The 26,627-nt window shown below is 40.4% G+C and overlaps 1 protein-coding gene across 1 annotated transcript in view; it reads right to left on the bottom strand.

The window, feature by feature from the left end:
- Positions 1–26,627, bottom strand: part of dnah2 (dynein, axonemal, heavy chain 2) — a 518,592-nt gene that overhangs the window by 11,519 nt on the left and 480,446 nt on the right. The window contains 4 exon segments of the mRNA XM_051924101.1: positions 9,139–9,213; positions 11,608–11,784; positions 12,817–12,931; positions 21,745–21,896. Of these exon segments, the coding sequence (XP_051780061.1) occupies positions 9,139–9,213; positions 11,608–11,784; positions 12,817–12,931; positions 21,745–21,896 (519 nt within the window).

The following is a 26,627-nucleotide window of genomic DNA, read 5'->3' on the forward strand; positions in this document are numbered from 1 at the left end:
TAGATAGATAGATACTATAGTGCCTTGCATATCTATCCATCTATCTACTGTATCTATCTAACTCTTCAAATTTACGAGTTCAGTTTTTTCATTGTTAACAGGTATATAAAATGTACCACACAGAGATACAGTCTCCATTGACAAACACTGACAGTACGATGGGTCGTAATGAGACCTCAGTGATTTTAAATGTGGCACTGTCATAGGATGCCACCTTTGCCATAAGTCAGATCGCTAAATTTCTGTTGTGCTAGATCTTCCCCGGTCAACTGTAAGTGCTATTATTATAAAGTGGAAGTGTCTTAGAGCAACTTCAGCTCAGCCATGAAGTGGTGGACCATGCAAACTCACAATGGGGGGGCTGCCAAGTGCTAAACTGCATAAAGCATAAAAATCACCTACCGTTTGATGTATCATTTCACAGCAGAGTTCTAAACTGCCTCTGGAAGCGGCATCAGTACACGAAATGAGTGCTGGAAGCTTCAGGAAATGGAGTTTCCATGGCCAAGCAGCTGCACACAAGTCTAAGATCACTATGTGCGATGGCAAGCGTCGACGGTAGTGGTGTAAAGTATGCTGCTATTGGACTCTGGAGAAGTGGAAATGCATTCTCTGGAGTGATAAATTACTCTTCACTATTTGGCAGTCTGATGGATAAGGCAGGGTTTGGTGGGTGCCAGGAGAAAGCTGCCTTCTGGACTGCCTAGTGTCTAATGTAAAGTTTGGCAGGAGGGATAATGGCCTGGGGCTGTTTTTCAGGGCTTGGACTTGGCCTTCTGGTTCCAGTGAAAGATACTGTTAATGCTACAGCATACAAAGACATTTTACACAAGTATGCACTTCAAATTTTGTGGCAACAATTTGGGAAAGGCCCTTTACTGTTCTACTGTCCATGTCTAGGTCCATAAAAATTTGTTTGGTTGGGAGGAACTCAAGTGGCCTGCACAGAGCCCTGACTTCAAATCTATTGAACATCTTTGGGATTGCAAGCCAGGTCTTCCTGTCCAACATCAGTACCTAAACTCATAAACGCTCTTTTGCTTGTCCACAATTTCCCACAGCCACATTTCAAAATCTTGTGGATAGCCTTCTGAAAAGAATGGAAGCTGACTTCATAGTAATACCCATGGCTTTGGAACAGAATGTCCTACAAGCTCATATAAGTTTGATGGTCAGGTGTCCACAAAGTTTGTCCATGTAATCAGTCAATCAACCAATCTAATTCAGTTTATTTGTTAATAAGGACTGTGAACAGTCCACTATGTATGATTTAACTTAACTGTTTTATATTTCTGTGATAGACTAGTGCACTGTCCAGGGCTAGAATGTGACCAGTCTGTTACTTGGTTAGTAATGTCCTAATATGTATTGTATCTGTCTACAGTATCTGTCTATATAGAATATCATTAGAAGCAATACCAGGAAGCTATCTATGTACTGTATGCACATCCATTGTACTGTGATCTAAAATAATTGTATTTAAAATAGGTTTATAGAATAGAGTTCATAGTTGCTATCACTACTACCAGGTTCTAGTCTGTCACACTGTCTGATGCTTAGAGGCCATATTTAATGTAAAACCTGTTTACTCAAAGAGTCCCACATGTAAGAATATTTCAAGTGGGACCCTCCTACACAGGCCTGAGAGACAGCCAGTGGCCATTTGTGGCTGCAGTCACATTCCATTGAAGGAGTGGATGTTCACAGGGGCAGGAGCTTATGTTAGGGACACCACAAATGTCATGTACTGTACCTCAAGGGTCCCCTCATTCCTGAATAGCAGTCACACTGCAGTGGCTACAGTATGAACTGAATGAAGGTTTACTCGGGGTTTTGCAAAGTTAAATAGACTGGCTGCTAATTTAACTTTTTTGGTGCCTCTTTAAAACCTTTCAGTCTGTCACTGCCTTAAGACACCTCTGTTAAATGACTGCAGTATGTAAATAAATACTCTTAAATAAGTGAAGTGTTCCTTAAAATGGTGTTGCAGTGGTTGGTGTTGCTTGCTGACCCAGGGTTGATTCATAGCCCAGTCAGAATCTGTGTGGTGTTAAATAATGCAGCTGTTGACAATGGTTAGAATGGTGTTCTCAAAAAATATATAAAGTGGGTTCTCCAAATATATCATTTAAATCTGTAATCATATGAGATACTGTATCTGTGAATCTGCTGCAGAGAGAAAGAGAGGAGGGCTGCTTTACCCTCAGTATCACTTTCAAAACCACATGTTACTCCCTTATCCACGTGTAAGCGTCTCTGCTCCTCCACAAGCAGACGTGTGCCCAGACAGACAGACAGACAGAGGAGGTTCATTTATCGTAAAGCCGTGTGAAAATTGACTTTCGTGTAAACAGCTGCTGCTTTGAAGGTTGTTAGCAAATCCCATGGAGGAGACGAGCGCACCCTGGATTCAACTTATGAGTGTATTCCACTAGGTCAGCACTGAAGAATTTCATTTTGGAAGGCCGAGGAAAACGTTTACAATGAAATATTTACTGAAGATTAACTTATATATAAATAATTCTGGATTTCATTAGTTCAGAGAGCTAGAAGCGTATGCCATAGATTTATCAACTGCATTTTAAATGAAAACCACTGTCTGAACTAATTTCCCAAACAATTCATAAAATGAATGCCATAAATACAGAAGTCAAACTATTGGCAGCTTAAACATTTATTCACAAACTTTGTAGCAAGCAAAAATGACTTTGAGGTTCTGTAAAGCAATATTTTTCTAAGGATCATGGCATATTAAAAAAAAAAAAAAAAAGACGTTTATTGAAAGCTGATGCCTTCCAACTAAATTAAAAAAAACTAATATGGGAAGCGGTTTTCTATGGAAAGACAAAAGGGCGCAGACCTAAAAACATGCATTACTTGCACATCTCCTCAGCTAATGCTCCATCACATGCCTTCCCCACTTTAAAGTGCCACCTTTGATTACGTGAGTGGTGTCAAACACAATGCCCACAGGCCACGGCCAGCCCTCAGACCATTTAAAAGCAACCTGTTTCATCGCTAAGAAAAACATGTTACACAAAACCCGCAATAACCATTAATTTGCTGAAAGATCCCCTTTAATGTATATTTCTAATATAGATTATATCTGATTGTAGTTTAGATGAGTCTGTTTGTATTGACCCTTCAGAAAAAAGGAGGCATAACACACTGCCATAAAGAACTTTAGCATTTTAGAATGATGGCAAAGACATGACAGTCTCATGAAGGAGATGGCAGCTCAACTTCACATACCACTCTTTTCATTGAGCACCAGTGGCTTACCTGAATGTGCCAATACCCTCCATGATTCCTACGCCTGTTCCACTGACTTGATTTATCTACAGTATGTGCAGGGAAAATGCATTTGTGTTTGCACTCGTCTTAAAGGTGACTGCACAATGTTGTCTGTGAGGGCTTTCTAATGCGGTCAAATGCCACAGGTTAATGCAGGTGTAAATGCACGCACTTTGTTTAATGTTACAAATAGTCACCTGTGTCTGGAGTGCCACTCTCTCTCGAGTTTATACACCTTGGAAATTTTTTCATTCAATGTGATTTTGGTCACATCACTGCTGGTAGCTTTTCTAACCTGTGCTACACTACCCAAAAAAAGAAAAACTGATAAAATGAGAAGATGTGAGGCAGAATGTACAATTGTGATGAGCAGAGAGTCACCAGTGTGTACTGTTTCTAAAGAAAATGTGATGGTAACTGTTTGTCGATACATTCCAGGCCATATGAGGTATATAAAGTGCTATTTTTGGCCCTTAAATTGCAATAAAACTGAACTCCTGCAAATTGGGACTAAAATGCAACTTAATAAAATGAGCTCCTTCCCAGTCCATCTTGGCGGTGATCTCATCAGACCTGCCTCTACTGTAAAAAAATCTTGGTGTCATTTTTGATTCCTCCCTCACTTATTCCGCCCACATAAATCACATTAAGAAACTTTCTTACTTTCACCTCCGTAACATATCCCGTGTTCGCTCCTTCCTCTCCTTCTCTAATGCTGAGAAACTTGTCCATGCTTTTATCACATCCCGCATCGATTAGTGTAATTCCCTACTGGCAGGTGCCCCTTCTAATCTTATATCACAGTTCCAGCTTATTCAAAACTCAGCTGCAAGAGTCCTTACTCGAACCAGCAGCAGCGAGCACATCACACCCATCCTGCTCCGTCTTCACTGGCTCCCTGTGTCCTACAGAATCGAATATAAAATCCTACTAATAACCTACAAAGCCTTAAATAACCTCGCGCCAAACTACATCAGTGACCTACTCCATCACTATATGCCTGCCTGCCCACTAAGGTCCTCTGATTCTGGTAATCTTGTTGTGCCCGTCACTAATCTACACTCCATGGGTGACAGGGCCTTCAGCTGTATAGTGCCCAGACTCTGGAATGACCTACCGAAATTAATCAGGTCAGCTGACTCCATGAATTCTTTTAAAAAACAACTCAAAACTCATCTGTTCAGGAAGGCTTTTAGCTCTACTTGACTTTACTACCCTTCTCTCAGTTTACTTCTCTGTCAAGATGCTCATGTAACCTGTATGTGTGTGTGTGTGCGAGACCATCAATTATGTTGTCTGTTTTTTTTTTCAGAATTTACTGTCTTAATCTTCTTTATTTATTTATCTGGTTTGTACAATGCTATATACTGTATATTCTGCCGTTCTTTATTTTATTCTGTAAGTGCCTTGAGCATGGGAAAGGCGCTATATAAATAAAATGTATTATTATTATTTTTGGCCCTCAACAAAACTGAGTTTGACACCTCTGGGTTACTTGATTAGAAGCACTTGAATCGGTAATGTCCACAAATGACACTTCACAGGAAAGCAAGAAGTTTCTTAGCTCCTCCTGTGCCCCGTTCTTCATGATGGCAACACTTACTTAATTAATCTAAAAATGAGCCTTTCCCCTATTTGCTGATGGCTGTGTTCCACCATTTTGTTTTTTTTTAGTTTTATTTGATCTGGGCCGTGAACAAACAAAGCATTAGAAGCTGTATGGTTAATAGAACACGGATAGAAAAAAAAACCTTCAGTAGTTTTCTGCGTGGCCTTGAACAATTCTGGTATAAAAGAAACTACAGTCATGGGAAAAAGTAAGTATTTATCTTTTAAAATATATGGACTTATCAAGATTTAATCTTTAACTAAACAGTATCTATAAATACAGGTGATATAATATAACAAACATCATGCCACATTTCTTTTTGTAGTCCACTGTACAACTTCAATAAACATAAACTCACATTTCATGTGTGGAAAAACAAGTATACCCCTAACCTAAAATTAGAATCGAGTGCACATGATTAGAACATCATAAGAGATGATCTTGGAGGAACTGGTCTTATTTAAAACTCACACATTTAGTTTGGTTTTGTCTTTGTTGTTGACATGTGTGTTATCACTATGCCAAGATCCAAAGAGCTCTCTGAGACCTTCAGAAAGAAGGTTATAGATGTCTGATGAGTCTGGGAAGGTATTTCAAAAGATCTACAGTACGAACAATTGGAAATTAACCATTCCACTGTCCGGAAGATCTTCAATTGGAGACAATTTCAAACAACCACAAACTTGTCTAGTCCGGGCCGAAACAGCAAGTGCAGCCCAAAAGCAGAAAATAAGATAAGTTTTTAAGAGCCCCAGAAATTCTTCCTGGGACCTACTGCCACTATTGATGTCAAACTAAATGAGTCTACCATTAGAAAGAGGCTACACAAATCAGTACTACATTGGAAATATAAATAGTAAATGGAATAGATTTACTCTTAAAAAAAAATATAAAAAGAAGTTGCATGTGAAAGTGCCTCTGACATGCAAGTACAGCAGTACACGGGAACAGAAGAAGAGTTTTGACAGGAACAGCCCATTCAGTCCAAAACACAGTAGCTAATCAAGGGCCTAATTTATCAAAATATCTTTTTAGTACACTATATAATTGATGAGAGTGCAATCAGTATAATGCAAAGGGATTTTATTTGAAGTGAAGAAAGGATTTAAGGCTACTTGGAAAGAGTTTTCAGACAGGCTTGGTCAGTTCCACTATGTAAACACAGACATCAAAATAAAAGGAACTGGCAGGATTATAATCTTGAACAAACAAAAACTTAAAACCCATGAAATCACATAAGAAACTATACTGTTCAAGAAGTTAGCTTTCTCTTGCAGATTAGTCTTTAAGAAAAAGAAAAAAAAAACAAGTAAAGTGCAGATGCTGGATGATCAGTGTAAACAGATAGAGGCCAGGACTTCATGCACATGCCATCTATGTAAAATGCCACTGTTACTGCCAGAATCCTCAAACCAGAAAATAATATACACCAAAAGTAAAATGTCAAATTACGTAATTCCTAACAACTGTCAAGTAGTCATATGAGATATGTCTGCTATGTTACCTGGTAATTAGTTCCATGTACTCATGGTTCTACAGTATATGCAAAAAAAAAACTTCAACACCAGAGTGAAATTCACCACTTCTACCATCTGACTGAAATGTACCCCTCATCAAGCACTGTCTATGCCACTGTTTTCTAATTTCAAAGTTCGAAAGTAAAAACTCATTACTTTCTTGCCTGAATCAGTTTTATGAATATAAATAAATGTTAACCCCAACACTGATTTCTGTGCAACTTATCTCTGAACATCACCTCATCAGGAAAACGTTGCCATAACCAAATCTTTGGTCCTTTTCAAGCTGTATGTAGCATGTTTTGTACTTTGATAATTAGGAGAGGCTAATTATAAAAAGCTTTCTGAAAATTGACTTACATCATGTCGTATAAGCCACTGAGTTTATTGCTTCCTATTACAGTACAAATTTAGTATTGATGTATCCTTATGGGTCTTTCTTTGAATATATTAACACTGTACTCAGCCATCAGATGGGACAAGGAAGTATTAAATGGACTTTGCCTTCTCCTCTTTTTTCTGCCTATATTTTTATCAGTTGTGGGCAGACCAGTGGTCACACTAAAATATAGAGAAAATGTTCTTATGCATTACGCAGCGTCTCAACTTCCTATGGTGGCTGAAGAAGGCAAGCCTACCTCCCCATTCTCTCACTCTACAGGAGCACCGTTGAAGGTGTTCTGACCAGCTGCATCACTGTCTGCTTTGGGAACTGCAGTGTCTCTGACTGTAAGTTCATACAGCGGATACTGCACACTGCAGAAGAGATTGTTGGGACCTCACTGCCCTCCATCAAAGATATCTGTGTAAAGTGTTGCATCCACACAGCTTACAGAATTGTGAAGTACTGCTCACATCCTTCCCACGGTGTCTTTGTCCCACTTCCATCTGGCAGAAGGTCCTGTAGCATCCAAACCAGGTCTGATGGGTTCTGCAACAGCTTCTACTCTTTGGCTGTCCAGACTGTGAACTCTGTGCTGCCTCCTGCGCTCACATCTGCTCCTAGTAATTTATTTATATGTATTACACTAGCTACACTTGTTACTACTGTTTACTAGTACTTGTTTTGTGTTTATGTATGTACCGCTGTCCTTGGGAAAATTATTTATGCCACTGTATGCTGCACTGCTGGGTATGGATGGTATGATAATAAGGTCAGTGAGTCAGTGATTTTCAGTCATAGACTTCATTTATATAATCTTATTAAGTCGGAGGAATACGCTCCTGTAACCAGCATTCGTGTAGTCTGACATACTCAGCAACTGACACCAACAAAATCAAAACAGAGCTGATTTTGTCTGTTGTCATAGGATGGGCTCTGGGTGTATAAGAGCTGATAACCAATGAGCACTCACCCAGACGTACAGTGCATATAATGCAGTGAAGAGAAATAAGGAACGCGGGTGTTTTGAACTTCACAAATAGAAGAGAGGCTCACCTGTCTGATGTCTCATGTTTTAAATACCACGAAAGAATGGAAAAAAGGGAAAGATTGTGGCTGAACTCGACAGACCTGTAAAGCGTTCACATGGGCACTGGCTCTTTCAAGCAGCAGGTTACTTTGGAAATTTGTAAATGTGCCAGAAAGTTGTCAGAGTATTGAATTTTTGTCATTCCCTGTGATATCTACTCATGTGATCTGACATCCTCAGGGAACAAGATGAGCAACAGTAGTCGTCAAGTATGACATTCCCTCAGCCTAGATGTACTTTAATCTACCAGCAAGCTAATGCTGCAATGTGTTTTCAATTATCATCATCCACATAGGCATTTTCTGGAGCCATTTATTTTAATTGAAAGTTGCAGAGAATTTGGAATTTATTCCAGCCTTACACAAAGCAAGGCGTGATACAGCACTAGACTGAACACCAGTGCACTGAAGCCCAATTCAGAGTCACCCATTAATATGCACATCTTTTGGTGATAAGCAAAGTACCCAGAGACCAACACATGTGCACATGACGAGAACATGCAAACTCCTGCAAGACTGTGATCAGGCCAGAGAGCAATAAGCCCCTTGTGCTGTCAGACAGTTGTGTTGGGCCATCTTAAATTTTCTGGTATTTTTATGTTAATTTCTTTGGTAGCAAAGCTACCTCATAGCTCCAGCATCCCATGTTAGACTTCTGGCCTGGTTTGTGTCTTTATGCAGTTCTCCTTGCGTCTGTTGGTGTCTCTCTGGGGTCTCTGCTTTTCATTCCATAGTTCTAATGATGTGCCTGTTTGGTTAACTGGTCACTCTAAATGAGCCTAATATGTCAGTGCCCTGCAATGGATTGGCATTCTAGAACTAGTTCCTGACTTGCAACTGATGCCAGAAAAAAACATCCATTGGCCTCCGTGACCGTGAACAGATCAACATTTACAGTATAATACAATATGCTTTTTTTATAGTGTTATGGAGTCGTGTAATTTGTAGTTACTGTGATGCACTGATACCCTTGTCCAGGGTTGTCTCCTACCTGTGTCCAGTTATACCAGGACAGGTTCTGCCTTTAGAAGATCCTGACCTGGATTTAGCATGGGTTAGAAATCTAATTTAATTTAAGATGATGCTAAAACAAACATGCTTGCTTTTACACAGAAACCATAAAAGGGTTAATCAGCTGATTACTTCTGGTTTGTCACCATTTTATCCACAGTCTGCCATTAATGGACAGTTTGTAATAAGGGCACTTTTAGTTTGACTGACCCCAAGCCCCTGGTAGAATTACTCACCTTTGGAGGGAAAAGTAAGTTGTTGTCATCCACTGTTGAAACAATGAACTCCCATGACAGTGTGTCGACTGAAATCTGGAACACAAAGATCAGCCTGTCAACAACTGAATACTGCAAACTGTGATAACTTCTCCCCTTTCAGTGGGTAAAGGACTTGGTTCAAAATCTGAGTTAACATTTCCTACTATTGCACAAGCTTTTAAATCCATGCAAAACATTTATATTTTAACTAATGAGATAAATTGTTACTCATCATTGTTTACTCATTGATACTACTCAAACACTGACCAAACCTGACAAGAAATGCAGGCATTAACAAATGGTGTTAGAGCAACATACAAATGCTAACCACCAAATTGGGTGATTTTCAAATCTATCCATTTATTTTCTGTATCTGGTTTGTCCAAGTCATGGTAGCAGAGGACAGACTATCCTGTGTCACGCACGTGCGAGTAGGAGGCAGCTAAAGGGTTAAGTAGTGGTAATACCACATCCAACCAGGGGGCAGCGGGGTGCACTGACTGTCTTTCTCAGTTCCCTGCAGACTTTTCCTGAGAAATCCTGCCAGGTTCCGGCACCTCTGAAGACCTCACTTCCGGTTCTGGGCCATTCAATGATGTCACTTCCAGCCCAGATGATGTCACTTCAGGTTTCCGGGGCCTTAGGTGATGTCACCTCCGGTTCTTCGATGACATCACTTCCTATATGGGCCTTTAAAGCCGCCATCTTACCACCAATGAATCACTTCTGTTTTTGTCTTATGAACAATTCAAAAAGCCTTTTGTAGCCAGGGATATTATATGGGTGGCTGTCCCAAACCTTATCCCCAAACGATATCTGGTCTGTGTTTCTGTCACCCCTGGCAGCATCGGAAATAAGGTAGGAATCAGCCCTGGACAGGCCAACAGTCTATCGTAGATCAAACATTCAAATAACCTCACTTATACTAGGCCAGTTATAACTTGGTAATGAAGGGATACCAAAGGAAACCTGGAGTAGCCAGCAAAAAGAATGGTGGGCCACAGGTGAATAAGCAGACCCCTTGATGTAAGAATCATTACAAGAACTTCAAAGTATGATCATATAACTCCTCTTCTCAAGTCTCAAGGCCGATTCCAAAATCCTCCTTCATACATATAAAGCCTTACATCACCAAGGCCCTCCTTACTTATATGAACTTATCATTTCACTACTTAATGTACCGTGTGTATAATTGTGTGTGACAAGTACAGTTTAATTTCATTATCATTACTTACAAACCAGGCCCTGCCTCTTGACAGCCCCCCAGCCTTGACTTTCTAAGAAGACAAGGAAAAACTCCCAAAAAACCCTTGTAGGGAAAAAATGGAAGACACCTTGGGAAAGGCAGTTCAAAGAGAGACCCCCTTTCCAGGTAGGCTGGGCGTGCAGTGGGTGTCAAAAAGAAGGGGGTCAATACAATACAATACAATACAATACACAGAACAGAACAAATCCTCAATACAGTATAAAAATAAAAAATTTACAAGTATGGAGCAGAATTTAACAGTAGATGATATCCCATAATATGATTTGAATTTGTTTAGAGTCCTGGAGACCTCAGCCATCAAGCTGCCTCTCCCATTTGGCCATTCCACAGCTGAAAGAGCGCTGGCCAGCCAATCCGATGAAAGGACCCCTCTACCTGTCCTGTTCCCTCCTTCTCCTCCGATTTATTTAAGCTGCTCTTTCCTTTTCAGTTGCACACCTGATGAAGGCTGTACTGTTGAAGTGTTGTATCTTTAACCTTTTTTTTTCAGTGTGGACATAACTTTTTTCACTTTGTTTTCCTGTCTGTTCAAACACATATTTGTCTTTGGGTACTAATTCTGTCAGTCAGTCATTTTATAAACCACTTTGTACGGAACAGGGTTGCATGGGTTGCTAGAGCCCATCCCGGCTAGCATAGGGTGTAAGGCAGGAACAAATCCTGGACAGGATGCCAGTCCATCACAGGGTGAACACACACACACCCACGCACACGCTAGGACCAATTTAGGATTGCTAATCCACCTAACCTACATGTCTTTGGACTGTGTGAGGAAACTGGAGCACCCAGAAGAAACTCACGCAAACACAGGGAGAACATACAAACTCCACACAAGGAGGACCTGGGATGTGAACCCAGGTGTCCTTACTGCAAGGCAGCAGTGCTACCATTGCGCCACTCTGCCACCCTTCTGTATTTAGTAATCTGTGAAGTCTGTATTTATATTTTACCTAAGAATATGTCACAACTCTCTGCACCTGCACTCATAGAAGTGGACTATACAAAAATAAACTGATTTGAATTGATGTTCACATAGACAGTAACCAGGCCTGGATATGAACCCAGTCCCCTGAGCCCAAACTCTGTGATAACCATCGAGAGACACTATTACTCTCAGATAAATTCATTTTCAAAAATTAATTACAAAAGCGATGAAAGTCACAGAATACACGGATACTTACGTTATTCTGCCTTGCAGAGGCCTGGAGCACAGCAGTCAGAAATCCTGTTGGGAAAGTGAAGCCTGACAACCAGAAAAGCACAGGAGGATGGGTGGTCTCGGCCCATTTGGAGAACTGCTCTACCCGATGGACCAGATCGCGAGTCCAAGAGCCCAAAGGCTTTAGAGATGGGTATGCCTGGGAAAAATTAAATATGAAACACATTTCCAGACTGAAATGTATTACATCCTCTACAGTTTTGTGTTACTTGTTGGCTAGTAAAGCAATATTTATTTATTTATTTATATAAAAATGGAGTTAGCAATTAGTTTCTACTTACTTGTCGTATTGAAGAGCTTAAGCAGAGATACTAGTGCTAGTCATGTCAATTTCATTAAACTAATATGGTGGACTACAGGACAAGAAGGCCAAGAACAATACAGAGGGCAATAATATGGAAGGTCACAGGCACAACATATTTTGAAGACTTAACTGAGTCTGGCTGGTGTTTCCTACATTTCAGATGGTAATGATAGCACTGCCACCATCTTAAAGAAGGATGACAAATTGGATGGAAACTTCCATGGCAATGGCCTTCTCTCCACCAACAGGAATTGTCTGCTGCTACTTGCTGAGGAAGTCTCAGTGTAACTTCAGACTGTACTGAGGCACTAACAACACAAATTATGCAGCCTGGAAAATCCAACAGAAATGCCAGGGGCAGCAGCAGCAGCAACGGGTTTATAGGTGGGAGGACAATGGCCTTTGACTCCACCATTTGGCAAGCCATTGGAGAGATCCTGCCTACATTTGGATGTCCTAACATTCTGGCTTCTGTTACCTGGAATTGAATCACAGGGTTTAGAATGGTACTGTATGTGACGTTTTTGTCTTTAGTAATATGTTTTACATTTCTTAAATCCAGAGACCTTGGCATGAAATCTCCACCCATTTGAGATTTTGCACATTCTCACCAATTCCATTTCCAGTGTATTGTGGTTTTCCTCTTAAATTCCAAAGGTGTTTATGTTAGGCAAATAAACGAATTAGCTGGTGCTTCATCCTGCCTTGTTCTTAATTCAGCTGGGCCAGGCTTTGTCCCTCATGACCTTGAAGTGGATTTAGTGGTTTTGATAATGGATTTTATAATGGACATTTCTAAATACGGTATGTGGTGCTCACTGGGCTTGTAAATGGACAATTAACTGAAGTGAACTGAATCATACATACTCTTTCCCATAAGGGTGGCACTCTGGCATCATAGATGTAATTGAATGTCTCTTCCAGGTCTGCAGACATGACAACCAGGCCCTGGATTCCTTTCTCGAGTTCAATCAAAGAAGATCTGTTGAAAATAGTAAAAGGAGAAGAGACACATCTTAGTCTGAGTGTGGTTCGTTTACTGAACCTCAATGAGCTTTTGCTTGTTACACAGATACATATAATTAGGATTTAACAGTGAACATATACAGTTAACTATGTGAGCACATGACAATGAAGGACATGAAAAAGAAACATTTAGGTTCTTCCCAAAAATATAAAGGAGCTCTCACTGGAGAGATAGAGACAGTTAATTAATAGAAGTGGATAAAGCAAGTTTTTTTAAAAAAATGATACAGTAAAAATAATCAGGTCAGTTTTGGTTGTGACTAAAGAAAAATTCTGCCTAAAGTAAAAAAGAAAAAAAAAGAAAATAATAATAACAACATCAGCCCACCAGAGAAATATCTAGTTATAAAAGGCAGTACACTTCTTCTCCAGTCCTCAGGCATCCTCTCACTTTCCAAGATTCCATTAAACAATCTGGTTAAAAACTCCACTGCCATCTCTCCTAAATACCTCCATGCTTCCATAGGTATGTCATCTGGACCAACAGCTTTTCCATTCTTCATCCTCTCCATAGCTGTCCTTATTTCCTCCTTGCTAATCCATTGCAATTCCTGATTCACTATCTCCATATCATCCAACCTTCTCTCTCTATCATTCTCTTCATTCATCAGCCACTCAAAGTACTCTTTCCATCTGCTCAACAAACCCTCCTCGCTTGTTGAGTGCGTTTCCATCTTTATCCTTTATTACCCTAACCTGCTGCACATCTTTCTCAGCTCGGTCCCTCTGTCTAGCCATTCGGTACAGGTCCTTTTCTCCCTCCTTAGTGTTCAACCTCTCATACAACTCATCATACGCCTTTTCTTTAGCCTTCGCCACTTCTCTCTTTACCTTACGCCTTGTCTCCTTGTGATCCTGTCTACTTTCTGCATCTCTCTGACACTTCTTCACCATCCTCTTCCTCTGTATACTCTCCTGTACTTCCCCATTCCACCACTAGGTTTTTTTTCCCTCCTTCCTCTGTCCAGATGACATGCCAAGCACCCTTCTTGCTGTAGCCCTTACTGCTTCTGCTGTAGTTGCCCACCTGTCTGGTAACTCTTCACTGCTACCAAGTGCCTCCCTGAAGTCATCTTTGCAGTGTTCATTTTTCAACTTCTGCTATTTGATCATTAGCTCTGCCCTCACTCTCCTCCTCTTCTTGATCTTCAACGTCATCCTACAGACCACCATCCTATGCTGCCTAAATACACTTTCCCCTGACAAAACTTTGCATTCTTTAATCTCCTTCGGATTGGATAGGATATCATCCACCTCTGTGCATCTTCTTCCACTCTTGTACGTAACCCTATGTTCCTCTCTCTTCTTAAAATACGTATTCACCACAGCCATGTCCATCCTTTTTGCAAAATCCACTATCATCTGACCTTCTTCTTTCCTCTCCTTGACACCATACCTACCCATCACCTCCTCATCCCCTCTGTTCCCTTTACCAACATGTCCATTGAAATCCACTCCAATCACCACTCTCTGTCCATCACTTCATCCAACTCAATCCAGAAATCTTCTTTCTCATCCATTGCACACCCAACTTGCGGGGCATATGCACTAACAACATTCATCATCACACCTCCAATTTCCAGCTTCATAATCATTACTCTGTCTGACACTCTTGACATACTGTTCCTTCAGAATAACTCCTACCCCATTTATCCTCCCATCCACACCATGATAGAACAATTTGAATCCACGTTCAATCCACCTGGCCTTACTCCCCTTCCATTTAGTCTCTTGCACGCACAATATATCAACCTTCCTTCTCTCCATCATATCTGCTAACTCTCTCCCCTTACCAGTCATACTGCCAACATTCAAAGTTCCTACCCTCAGGTCTGCACTCTTTACCTTCCCCCTCTCCTCCTGCCTCCGGAAACGATATTATAGGTAATACCTAATCTAAAGTGTTTCTGAAAATATGTATGTTATTAAATTAAACAAAATTGCAAATGAAGTGAACAAATACTTCACCCAAGTATTTATAAAGGAACAAACAGGTGGAATGCCTCATGCAGAAGTAAAAACAAACTCTGAGTTCATAGATTTTAAAATAGAAGAGTCAGATGTGCTTCAAGCCCTCAATACCTTGTAGACTAATAAAACCCCTGGACCTGATGGGACCTTACCAGTGGTATTGAAAGAAATGAAAGACATCATCTATAAACCCTTATTAGGCAGATTTCAGCAATTACTTCAGAAAGGAGAAGTACCTGAGGACGGGAAAGCTGCAAATGTAACTCTAGTCTTCAAGAAGGGAGACAAAATGGATCCTAGTAATTACAGACCAATTACTGTATATACTTGCGTATAAGTTGGGTCTTGAAACCCAAAAAAATCATAAAATCAGACCCGACTTATACGTGTGTTCAAAAATGAGACACTTAATTTTTTTTTTTTTTCATCTTATTGCTTCCTCCAATCTTGCATCAGTTTCTCACACACATCAAAATTTGTTGTAGCAGCGCAGTTACCAATTTCTTTTGCCACTTCAACGACTTTTAATTTAAAACCAGCTTCATATTTCCATCTGAACAAACGCTCCATTACAGATAAGGCATGCTCTTACGATAAAGGCGTATGAGGGTGTGAGACACAGAAAATAATGCAAGTGTCGCTTCAGAATAGTTTGGGTATTGCCGTGTGGTCATGTAGGCACAATACATAGAAAAAAAAATGGCAGCGTGCTGTGTGGTTACTCTCTCAGGTGGGCTTTAGCGTATCACGATCTCTTGGACCAATAGCATGAGTTTTCTGCATTTCACTTATACGACCAACATTATAAAATACCGGAAATTATACGGTAAAATCAAGCCCCGACTTATCTGGGGGAAAACTTAAACACAAGTATATACGGTAGTTATATTTCTGTGCCATGCGAAATTATGGAAACTATAATAAGAAATAAATTAGAAAATGGCCTAAATAAAAATAATATTCTAAATAGCAGCCAGCATTAGTTTATGGGGGGAAGGTCCTGCCAAACCAATCTTTTAGATTGGGGTACTTATTAACCCAAATAGCTGCTGCTCCAACAGCCAATCAGGTGGCAGCAACTCAGTATCTACAGCATACAGACAAGGTCATCTCAAGGTGTAGTTTATGTTTGACCAAACCGTTGACTGGGCAGGATGGGTTATCCAAAGGACTTTGAGTGTGGTTGTCAGATATGGTGATTGCAGCATCTTAAAAACAGCTAACCCCCTGTGATTGTCACAGGCCACACTGTGTAGGGTTTACAGAACATGATGCAATAAACAAAAAGGGCTCACTGCTGTGGACAATAATACTTTGCTAATGAGAAGTCGCAGTAGATTAGCCAACTTCGTTCAAGCTAGCAGAAAGGCCATTAATACTTAAATAGCATTGGTGTTCAAAAGTGGATCTCTGAATTTACAACATATCAGAGCCTAATATGGATAAATTCATTGCTGTTTAGACTCCAACCTAATTGATTTTTCTATACTGTGCCTTTTTAATTAATATTTCTGGTCCATTTATTTTATTGTTTTGTGTATTGACATGTCCACAGAGGCACATATTCTAGTTAATTACCCAGAGAATGTACATATCTCATGCTCTGTCATGTAATCAAAGGCACATACACATTTCACACACCTGACATTGTACTTCAGCTCCGGGTTGATTTACGCTCACATCCTTATTTCCAGTCATATGGCATATCAGGTGATTAATTCATCTTTTTTCTGAACACACCTTCTTCAAAAAAGGGTTACAGCAAGTCTGAGCATAACCAATGTTGTGATGCGAAATTTTGCATACAAGTTGATAAATATTTTGAATGTCTTTATTTGTAATTTAGGCAAAGCAATGTAATATTAGTGCTACATTAGTGAGAAGCATTCATGTTTACAACCCCCCCACCCAGGACTGAGTCTCTTTGAATTTTATGGCAGGATTTGGGGCAAGTGCCTAAAACAAGTTTGGTAAATGTTTCTCTGAAGTCTCTCAACTCCCACACAAAGCCAGGCTGCCTAACTGCCAAGCTTTACCTTAACATATGGTTTTGGGGGATGGCAGGTGTTAAGATGTTCTTTGCTCCATTGCTCTGAAGTATGGCTGTTTGGAACTGGCTTGTATCAGAAGCCTTTAAGTACCACAACGCCCTATTGACTGTAGCGGTTGGACAGAACATCTATAAATTTGCTCATTCCCTCACTCTCTCTCTCTCTTATCTGATGAAGGAGCATCTCTTACCAAACTGATGAATGGATAACACAATGAAGAGCACAGCTCGGCAGCCATATTGAGACAGACAATGTGGCCTGTTCTGAAGAAAGCTGACCATAAATGATGCCTTAACTAGAGACATTTTAAGTAACTAACAAGTCTGTGTGCTGCCTGAAACTACACATCACCATTTAATCAGGTTGTATGGTTGCCAATATTCAAATGTACTTTGCATATTGTTATTATTTATGAATATTATCAATAATACATTATTTTATGTGTAACTTAACTCCTGCTTGTCTTTTACTACACCTAATTGCCTGAGGTTATAGATGTAGAAGGGAAGGAGGGGAGAAGTTATATGGTACAATACTTTATAAACAGTGGTAAGTCTGGGAGATTAGAGGCATTCTGACAAAGGCTACATATTAATAACACAAAAGGGGAAAGTAAAGTAAAATACTTTACCAAGACAAAACAACCAGGCCAGGACATCTCATGGGCAGTGGGGTAATTAACTCAATAATAAAATATGAATAACAACCCTTAGCTTTGTCTTCTTATGTAATATTTTTCCATTTTTATGTCATATGATCAATGTAACTGCTCATCTATAAAAAATTGCTTCTTGTGCACCCAAACATTACAGTTTAGTAATGAGGTTTGAAAGTCATTGCCCATAATAATTGTTTGTTTGCACTTCCAGTTTGAGTTTTTTCCCAGTCAGGGCCATGTAGCACACACCAACAAAGAGGTAAAAAAGTCCAGCAGCATTGGCTCTCACAACCACAGTGATTTGAAGAATAAAAAAGAAGAATATCAGGAATCTATCATTCACAATACATTAATAATAATAATTCTTTGCATTTATATAGCGCTTTTCTCACTACTCAAAGCGCTCAGCAATTGCAGGTTAAGGGCCTTGCTGAAGGGCCCAACAGAGCAGAGTCCCTTTTGGCATTTACGGGATTCGAACCAGCAACCTTCCAATTGCCAGTGCATATCCCTAGCCTCAGAGCCACCACTCATCTTGAATTTCACCCACCTTGGAGGAGGACTACACTAAATATGAAAAGCCACCAAAGAAATGAAGGCCACAAGTATGAGAATCTTGTTTCAAAGAAGTGCAGAAAGAACAGGTTTACATGATGAAAATCAGAAGATATTTTTTTTAATTGTTTGCTGGCCTCAGAGTGGCAAGCAAACACCAGGCCGCCTGGCAGTTAGATATGCTACTGGATGTTAAGCGTGCAATTCGAGTTGTTCAGCGTGAAACCTTTGTGTTTCTCCCATGTAATTATTTCTTGTCAAAAAAACATTCGATTTTAAGCTTGAGTTACTTGGCATTTCAATTTTAGCAATTCATAGATTCTCTTGCACAGTGGGTGGCTGTGAGGCTCTCACTTTATATAGTATTTAAACCTATATAGCTGGAGTGTGCCAGATGTTGATGATGTGAGTTGGTATTACAATGACCTGATGCCAATCAAGACAGACCAAGATACAAGATCCCAATGTCTGACTGATTATTTGTGATTAGAAAAGTGTGTGAACTTGTACATGTTGCTAGTCATTAGCAGAAAAGTGACACGTTATCAGTTTGGTAACTTCATGTAAACAACAGAGAAGTCATACAGGAAACATTGGGTATGGTTCTGCTAGAATTTTCATACCAAACATGCTCTGCAACTTTCTATGCTGTGGTGTGCTGTGCTGGAAATATCAATTCAAAACAGGCCCACTGAATCACCAAGCTAATTAAAAGGGCGAGTTCAGTTATGGGACACACTCTGGACCCCCTGGAGGTCGTAGAAAAGGAGAGAATTAAAACAAAACTGAGTGCAATTATGAACAATGCTGCTCATTCCCTCTCTGACACACTAACACAGGATTTTTAGCCAACAAATTATTCAGGAGAAGTGTGTCAAGAAACAATACAAAAGCAAAACGTCTACCTAATGCCTTGCTGGGACTGTGACAGCAGAAGTTTGAAGTTTTCTTTCTTTTGAATTTTCTTTCTTAATTCATTCCAGTATGTGTTCAGACCATAGTGTGTTTGTGTGTGTGTGTGTGCATGTGTGTATATATATATATATATATATATATATATATTGTGATAGTTTGAGGACTCCGTGACCCCTTGAACCCTCAGACTAGACATCAGACATCAAGTAAAAGTCCAAATATGTCTTTGATTTAGACAATAATGTGCACAAAGCACCCTCCACTCCACAATACTCATATAACTAATCAATAAACAATAATCAATCCTCCACTCCCAGACGTGTTGCCACCCTTCCACCCAGCTCAGCTCGATGTCTGGGATTTCCCATAGTCCTTTTATAGACCTTGATCCGGAAGTGTTTCGCCCTCTCTGTCCACGTGACTAGGAACACTTCCGGGAACACTTCCTATAAAAACTCTTCTTCACCCCGGAGGCACGTCATTTCCTGTCATGTGATCATGATGCACCTCCGGGTTATAGGGCACGTAAGAGTCTGACAGCCTCCCTACAGCGACTCCTGGTGGCCCCCATGGTATCCAGCAGGGCTGTGCATATAAACTACAGAATCCATGATGCCCTGCTGGAATTCGGGGCATGTCCACGCTGCTGGGAGAGCTCCTTCTGGCGGCCTGGGGGTGAGGGCCGGAGTAGAAAGCCGGCAATCCTTCACAATATATATATATATATACACACATATATACCTGTATATATATATTGTGTTTCCCTGAAAATAAGACAGGGTCTTATATTAATTTATCCTCTAAAAGATACGCTAGGGCTTATTTTCAGAGAATGTCTAGTTTTTCCATGAACAAAAATCTACATTTCTCTCTATTATAAAAAAAAAATCTTTGAAGGCTTGGAAGGAGACGATATGTGATTTTCTCGGAGACACTTTAACGACCCGCAAGACAAGGCAGTGAGACAAAAGGACAGCTGCTGCACAGGCTTTTAAATGATCGACACGCAGTGTGACAAGCAGAAGACGCAGCTCGGCAGCAGTTAAGACAGTGGCTGATCCGACCGTGTAGTGTGCGTTCAGCCCCCCCTTCACAATGTGAGCGGCAGAGACTCGAAGTGGCCGCCAGGGGCACAACCCCCTAGTATTGTTGAAAAAAAAATCTACATTTAATCAAATACAGTCATGTCATGAACATCATCATAACTCTCCAAACCCCGAATTCCATTATGAATTTCTTGCAACTCCATTTCCTTTAGAACAACTGGCCCCAATCTCTCATGTCTAGCAATAGAGCTGTCCTTAAATCAGCACTTCCTGTCCATGTAGCCTGCTCGTAATGCATTCAGATATCCAACTTCTTCTCTTTACAAAAAGCAGTAAGATTTTTGCCCTGGGACTCCTCCACAATTTCTTTCTTGTACTCGACAGAATAGAATAGCTCTTTCTTTTTGCAGTCATCTTGTCGGGGGGTCAAAATACCGGTATTATTTCCTGTTCATCTGTGTACATATGGTAGTGGTAGGCATTTATCGCTAACCCAAAGGTGCCTGCGCCGGATCATAACTAGGGCTTATTTTTGGAGTAGGGCTTATATTACGAGCATCCTGAAAAATCATGCTAGGGGTTATTTATGGGGAAACACGGTGTATATATATATATATATATATATATATATATATATATATATATATATATATATATATATATACTCTAGCTGTACAAGCACACACTAGGGCCAATTCAGAATCGCCAATCCACCTAACCTGCATGTCTTTGGACTGTGAAATCGTCAGGAAAAAAATTGAAATGCAGAGTTGGCAGTTTCGTTTTGCCCCCCTTGAGTATCAGCGGCTAAATGAGCTTTTCTCTCATTTGTCTTTTCTTAGCGGTTTCACTTTTGCGTTCTTTCAGCTTCATGCTGTAACCTTGTAGTTCTTTCTTCTTCCAACTCGTTAACTTGACGGCATTTTGAGCTTGTCACTACCCGAATGCACTTCTGCACACACACACACACACACACACACATATATATATATATATATATATATATATATAAATCCAGATTACATTCCTAGTTCTGAATTGCAATCTGATTATTTAGGTGGTTACCTGCCAGGTAACGCTTGTGGTTGGCCTCAAAAACACACCTAAATAATCAGATTGCGATTCAGAACTAGGAATTTAATACTGTATTCTGATCTTCATCCTGTCAAATAAGAGAACCTTTCATCATAGCGCAACCTCTGGCGCTGATATCTGAGGTTTGGGGATCAAAAAAAGTGCATACACCTGAGAAGCCCCAATACGGGAGAAACACATGTTGTGTACTCTTTGTATTATTTGGCAGATACTGTATCATACATATATATAAATATATTTATTTATTTAAAGAACTTCTGTAAAAAGTCAAATTTCCCCTGAGTACAAATAAAGTTAATTTCCTTGATCGACTGATCGGGGAACAATCAGATGTACCCACCCATATCAAGTCTCTGAATTCTCTGCAAAAAAGATCCATGCAAACACACAGGGAAATGTACAAACTATACAGTATATTCTACATAATATAGAAGAAGGTAAATGGAAGGATTTCCACTGCCATATATGCAGTACTCACTTGATGGTGCAGAGTAGGGCATTATAGCGCTGGATCTCCTGGAGCAGCACCACATTCAAGGGTGAGGTGTCATCCGCCAGAATTGTGCGTATGCCTTCATAATCAAGCTCATCTGGAATTTTCTGGCGAACATCAGCAGAGAGATCCAACACCTTTTGGGAGGTAAATGTAAAATTAAATACGGTAAATAAAAAAAAAAATGTTTTCTTTGACACAAAGGTGGGGAAACAGACTTTTACGAAAGAAGGGCAAACACCAGTGGAAAAGTTTTTTTTTTTTTTTTAATTTATTATTATTATATGACTGATGCCTTTATGCATCAGAATTGTAACATCTGACATGCAACTGGTTACGGTTCTTTTGTTTTTTCCAATTGGAGGTGAAGGGACTTGCTCAGTTTTTTCCATTTTAAGCAGACAGAACGTACAAAATACAAAGTATGCAACATTTCAGATAAAGACTTTCACAAAATGTAGAGGTTCTTTCACACCAGCATTCCCACCCGAACTGTGACGTTCCTTAGGTTTGACTGTAACTGCACCTACCAGGAGGTTCAACACAACAAGAATGATGTTGTGGATGATGTTGTGGAGATCATGAGACATAGAGAGCTGCATGGGACAAAGAGATCTTTCCAAAGGTAAACAAACTTAGTAAGTGCTAGGCCAGAACCAGAACTGAATAGCAACATCACAAGCAAGAATATGGTGATCACAGTCAGTGGGCGCTCATTTTGAACGCAGAGGTTTCTGTGCTCTTACTGGTTTATCAACTCACTTTCAAGAAATAAAACATGCATCCATGTAAGGATACTTGAACTGCATTGGAAGAAGAAGCTCCTGGTGAAACATTTGTTTTTATAAAAATGTGTACGCACCAAGGACAGCACATTTGACCAAACAACACAGAGAAATTTGCTTTGTAGCGAAAAATATTTCTGCATTTTAATTTCACTGGTTCAAAAATATAATTTTTGTTGCACTTTATAATTATCAGATTCCCTTACTGGAGGGCCACAGCAGCTGCTGGTTTTTGATCAGAGCAGAAGAAATCTGACAAATGAGAGGAGACCATTCAGTCCACCAAGATTTCTTATTTAGCTAATAGCTAAACTGTCCCAAATATGATTCAAATAATTTTGCAGTTTGTAGTCAGTTGTGCCTTCTAAATGTAATCCTTTAATTTTCTCAGTATCTACACTTGTTAAAAGGGGGGTTAAAATTGAGATGCCAAAATCAGGCCCCTGTAGGGCGACGGGTTTCACTCTAGGGATGCTCTTTTGTCGAGAGACTCTTTCATGGCTTTAATTACACTTCTTGCTTAATTAGGCCTCTCGATTCTCCAATTCTAAGTGTCAATGAGTGTCTGCTTTGCATGTCTGACTAATTTTATAAAGATGTGTCCTAATATTGTGAATTCGTTCAAAATAGAAAACTGCTCTGCTCATATTTTTCACATTTTTTTATTTTCATAAAATGTGGCGACTGCGGTGGACTGGCGCCCTGCCCAGGGTTTGTCTCCTGCCTTGCGCACTGTGTTGGCTGGGATTGGCTCCAGCAGACCCCCGTGACCCTGTAGTTAGGATATAGTGGGTTGGATAATGACTGACTGACTGACAGTGTGGACAATGAACAAAGCAAATGCAGTGAAATGTGATCGCTGGGGTACCGGGTGGGGGGGTCACCGCTTTTTAATATACTCATAAACCAAATAAAAAAAACAAAATAGGCCCACTCGCCCGTCTTTGCTCCCAAGTCTCTCTCAGGTGTTTGGGGATCCATCTTGTATTGAGCTCGGGTCCAAATGAATGTCACCTTCTGCTGCTGCCCACTTTTATGGTGTCTAGGGTGGAAGGGGTGTGGCCCACGCTGGGTATGGTAAGAGGGGCTTAACATCATCAATGTTTATTTGTTAGAAGTGCAGTGGAGGAAAGAGAAGAGATTGTTAGGGACAGCATCCCCTCTCGTCGTAGTGCTTACCTTAACAAAGCCAGTAAGTGGTCCCTGGGTGGACATGCATGACAATGGCAACACTGAATCACAGATGATTTAATTTGGCTTTTTTGACACTTGATCAACAGATTTCTGTAAAGTGGTCTTAATTAAGGGTATACTGTATATGAGATAGGTGGCACGGTGGCGCAGTGGGTAGCGCTGCTGCCTCGCAGTTAGGAGACCCAGGTTCGCTTCCCAAGTTCTCCCTGCGTGGAGTTTGCATGTTCTCCCCGTGTCTGCGTGGGTTGCCTCCAGGTACTCCGGTTTCCTCTCACAGTCCAAAGACATGCAGGTGAGGTGCACTGGTGATTCTAAATTGTCCCTAATGTGTATGTGGCTGTGTGTGTGTGTGCGACACTGCGGTGGGCTGGCGCCCTGCCCGGGGTTTGTTTCCTGCCTTGTGCCCTGTGTTGGCTGGGATTGGTTCCAGCAGACCCCCGTGACCCTGTGTTTAATTCAGCAGGTTGGAAAATGAATGAATGAATGAATGTATATAAGATTTCTGACACAAGTGCTTTGGAGACGGTAGAAAGGTAGGCAGTACTGTCCTGAGTAGATGGGCGATGCTGTTTTTAATGTCATCTTCTGTTTCACCCACAGTTCAGAGGTTCACTGACTGGAGGTGATGGGTGACCCAGTTTCCACTTCTGAATCTAAAGGCCACCAGATGTTGCTGTTCATTAAGAACCTGCAGCTGAGGAGAACCTTTACCTCAGGGGCATTTTTTGTGTAAAATGGCAGCAGACTGTACTTTGCATTGCACCATTGCATTTCTGTTTTGTTCTGCCTGTCATTTTCTCTACAAGTTATAGCAGTTATTGGACTAATTGTTGAAAATCTGAGTAAGATGACAGGAGAGCTTGATTCTGCTCACCCCTTTGTTCTTAATTCATTGTCTGATAGCAATGGGCTGACATCTGAAATGCCTTTCTGGATGTAATCAAGCTATGCAGCCTTTGACTCTTGTTTGGTGATGTTGTTTTTTTCAATGGCTATAAAAAGTATTCACCCCTTGGAAGTTTCCACATTTTCAATATTGAATCACAGTGGATTTAATTTAGCTCTTTAGGCACCAACAACAGAGCAAGACTCTTTGATGTCAAAGTAAAATGCTATATACTTAGTGTCCCTTGACTATTCAGTTACTGTTTAACTAAAACAGTGGGATAAAATCAGATGGCCTGTTATAGACAATGACAGGGCCACATGATATTCTAATTTGTGACGATCATCTTCACAATTTGTTCAGTTGCTTGTTAACTTTGAACTGTCAAGTCAAATGCATCACATGCAGACTCTTAGATCAAAGAGTCTGACAAATAATGAACATTAATGATGTAATATTAGCTGCTAACAATGTATCTGTAAGTTGAAAAATGGCTTTACTGTAATAGCAAAAATATTCTAATCAAAATAAAGGATTTACCCTAAAAGTAAGAACACTAAAGACAAACAACAAAACAGTTCTGTTATAAATGAATACTTTAAAAGTTACTTAGTTAAGCAAACTGCAGCACAGCAGCCTATTTTTAAATCTGCATACTGAGTTCACAAGCAAAGAACGAAATTGCCTAATTAGGTAAAAATTTTATTCCCTTCCATCCTCTTTGAGGCTGCTTAAGCTTACCGCTCAGTGCTACTTTGGATTTCTAATTTCTTTTCCAAACAATTAAACTACTGTGCTGTGCTTGATGGTGTTGCCATTCTGCCCTTTGCTCCTCGTGTTGCTCACAGTGCAGCACTGCCCGTTTCAAATTGTTCACTTTACACGCTCTTGCCAATGTACTTCTGTTTTTGTAAGATATTTTGGATAACTGTTTTTACAGGCTAGGTTAAAATAATTAGGAATATGAATTAGATTTGGGGAGCATAGTAGCACAGCAGTGCTTAACCCAGCCACAGGGGATGCACAATCCAGTGTGTTTCTTTGTGCTGGTCCCAAAACCGGATAAATGGGGAGGGTTATGTCAGGAAGGGCATCCGGTGTAAAATTTTGCCATATCAATATACGGACAACAATACAAATTTCCATACCGGATTAGTCGAGCGCCGGGTTAACGACGACTGCCACCAGTACTGTTAGCCAACAGGGTGCTGGTGGAAATTGGGCTACGGCCGAAGAAGAAGAAGGAGAAGAAGAGGGGAGAGACGTGTCCGGAGGCAGGAGGAGAAGAGGAAGGTAAAGAGAGTGGAACTGAGGGTAGGAACTTTGAATGTTGGCAGTATGAATGGTAAGGGGAGAGAGTTAGCAGATATGATGGAGAGAAGGAAGGTTGATATATTGTGCGTGCAAGAGACTAAATGGAAGGGGAGTAAGGCCAGGTGGATCGGCGGTGGATTCAAATTGTTTTATCATGGTGTGGATAGGAGGAGAAATGGAGTTGGGGTTATTCTGAAGGAACAGTATGTCAAGAGTGTTCTGGAGGTGAAAAGAGTGTCAGACAGAGTAATGATTATGAAGTTGGAAATTGGAGGTGTGATGACGAATGTTGTTAGTGCATATGTACCACAAGTTGGGTAAGCAATGGGTGAGAAAGAAGATTTTTGGAGTGAGTTGGATGAAGTGATGAACAGTGTACCCAAGGGACAGAGAGTGGTGATTGGAGCAGATTTTAATGGACATGTTGGTAAAGGGAACAGAGGGGATGAGGAGGTGATGGGTAGATATGGTGTCAAGGAGAGGAATGAAAAAGGTCAGAGGATAGTGGATTTTGCCAAAAGGATGGACATGGCTGTGGTGAATATGTATTTTAAGAAGAGGGAGGAACATAGGGTGACGTACAAGAGTGGAGGAAGATGCACACAGGTAGATCATATACTATCCAATCCAAAGGAGATTGAAGACTGCAATGTTTTGTCAGGGGAAAGTGTAGTTAGGCAGCATAGGAT

The sequence above is a fragment of the Erpetoichthys calabaricus genome, chromosome 3 (assembly GCF_900747795.2).
Source record: "Erpetoichthys calabaricus chromosome 3, fErpCal1.3, whole genome shotgun sequence".
NCBI lineage: Eukaryota > Metazoa > Chordata > Cladistia > Polypteriformes > Polypteridae > Erpetoichthys > Erpetoichthys calabaricus.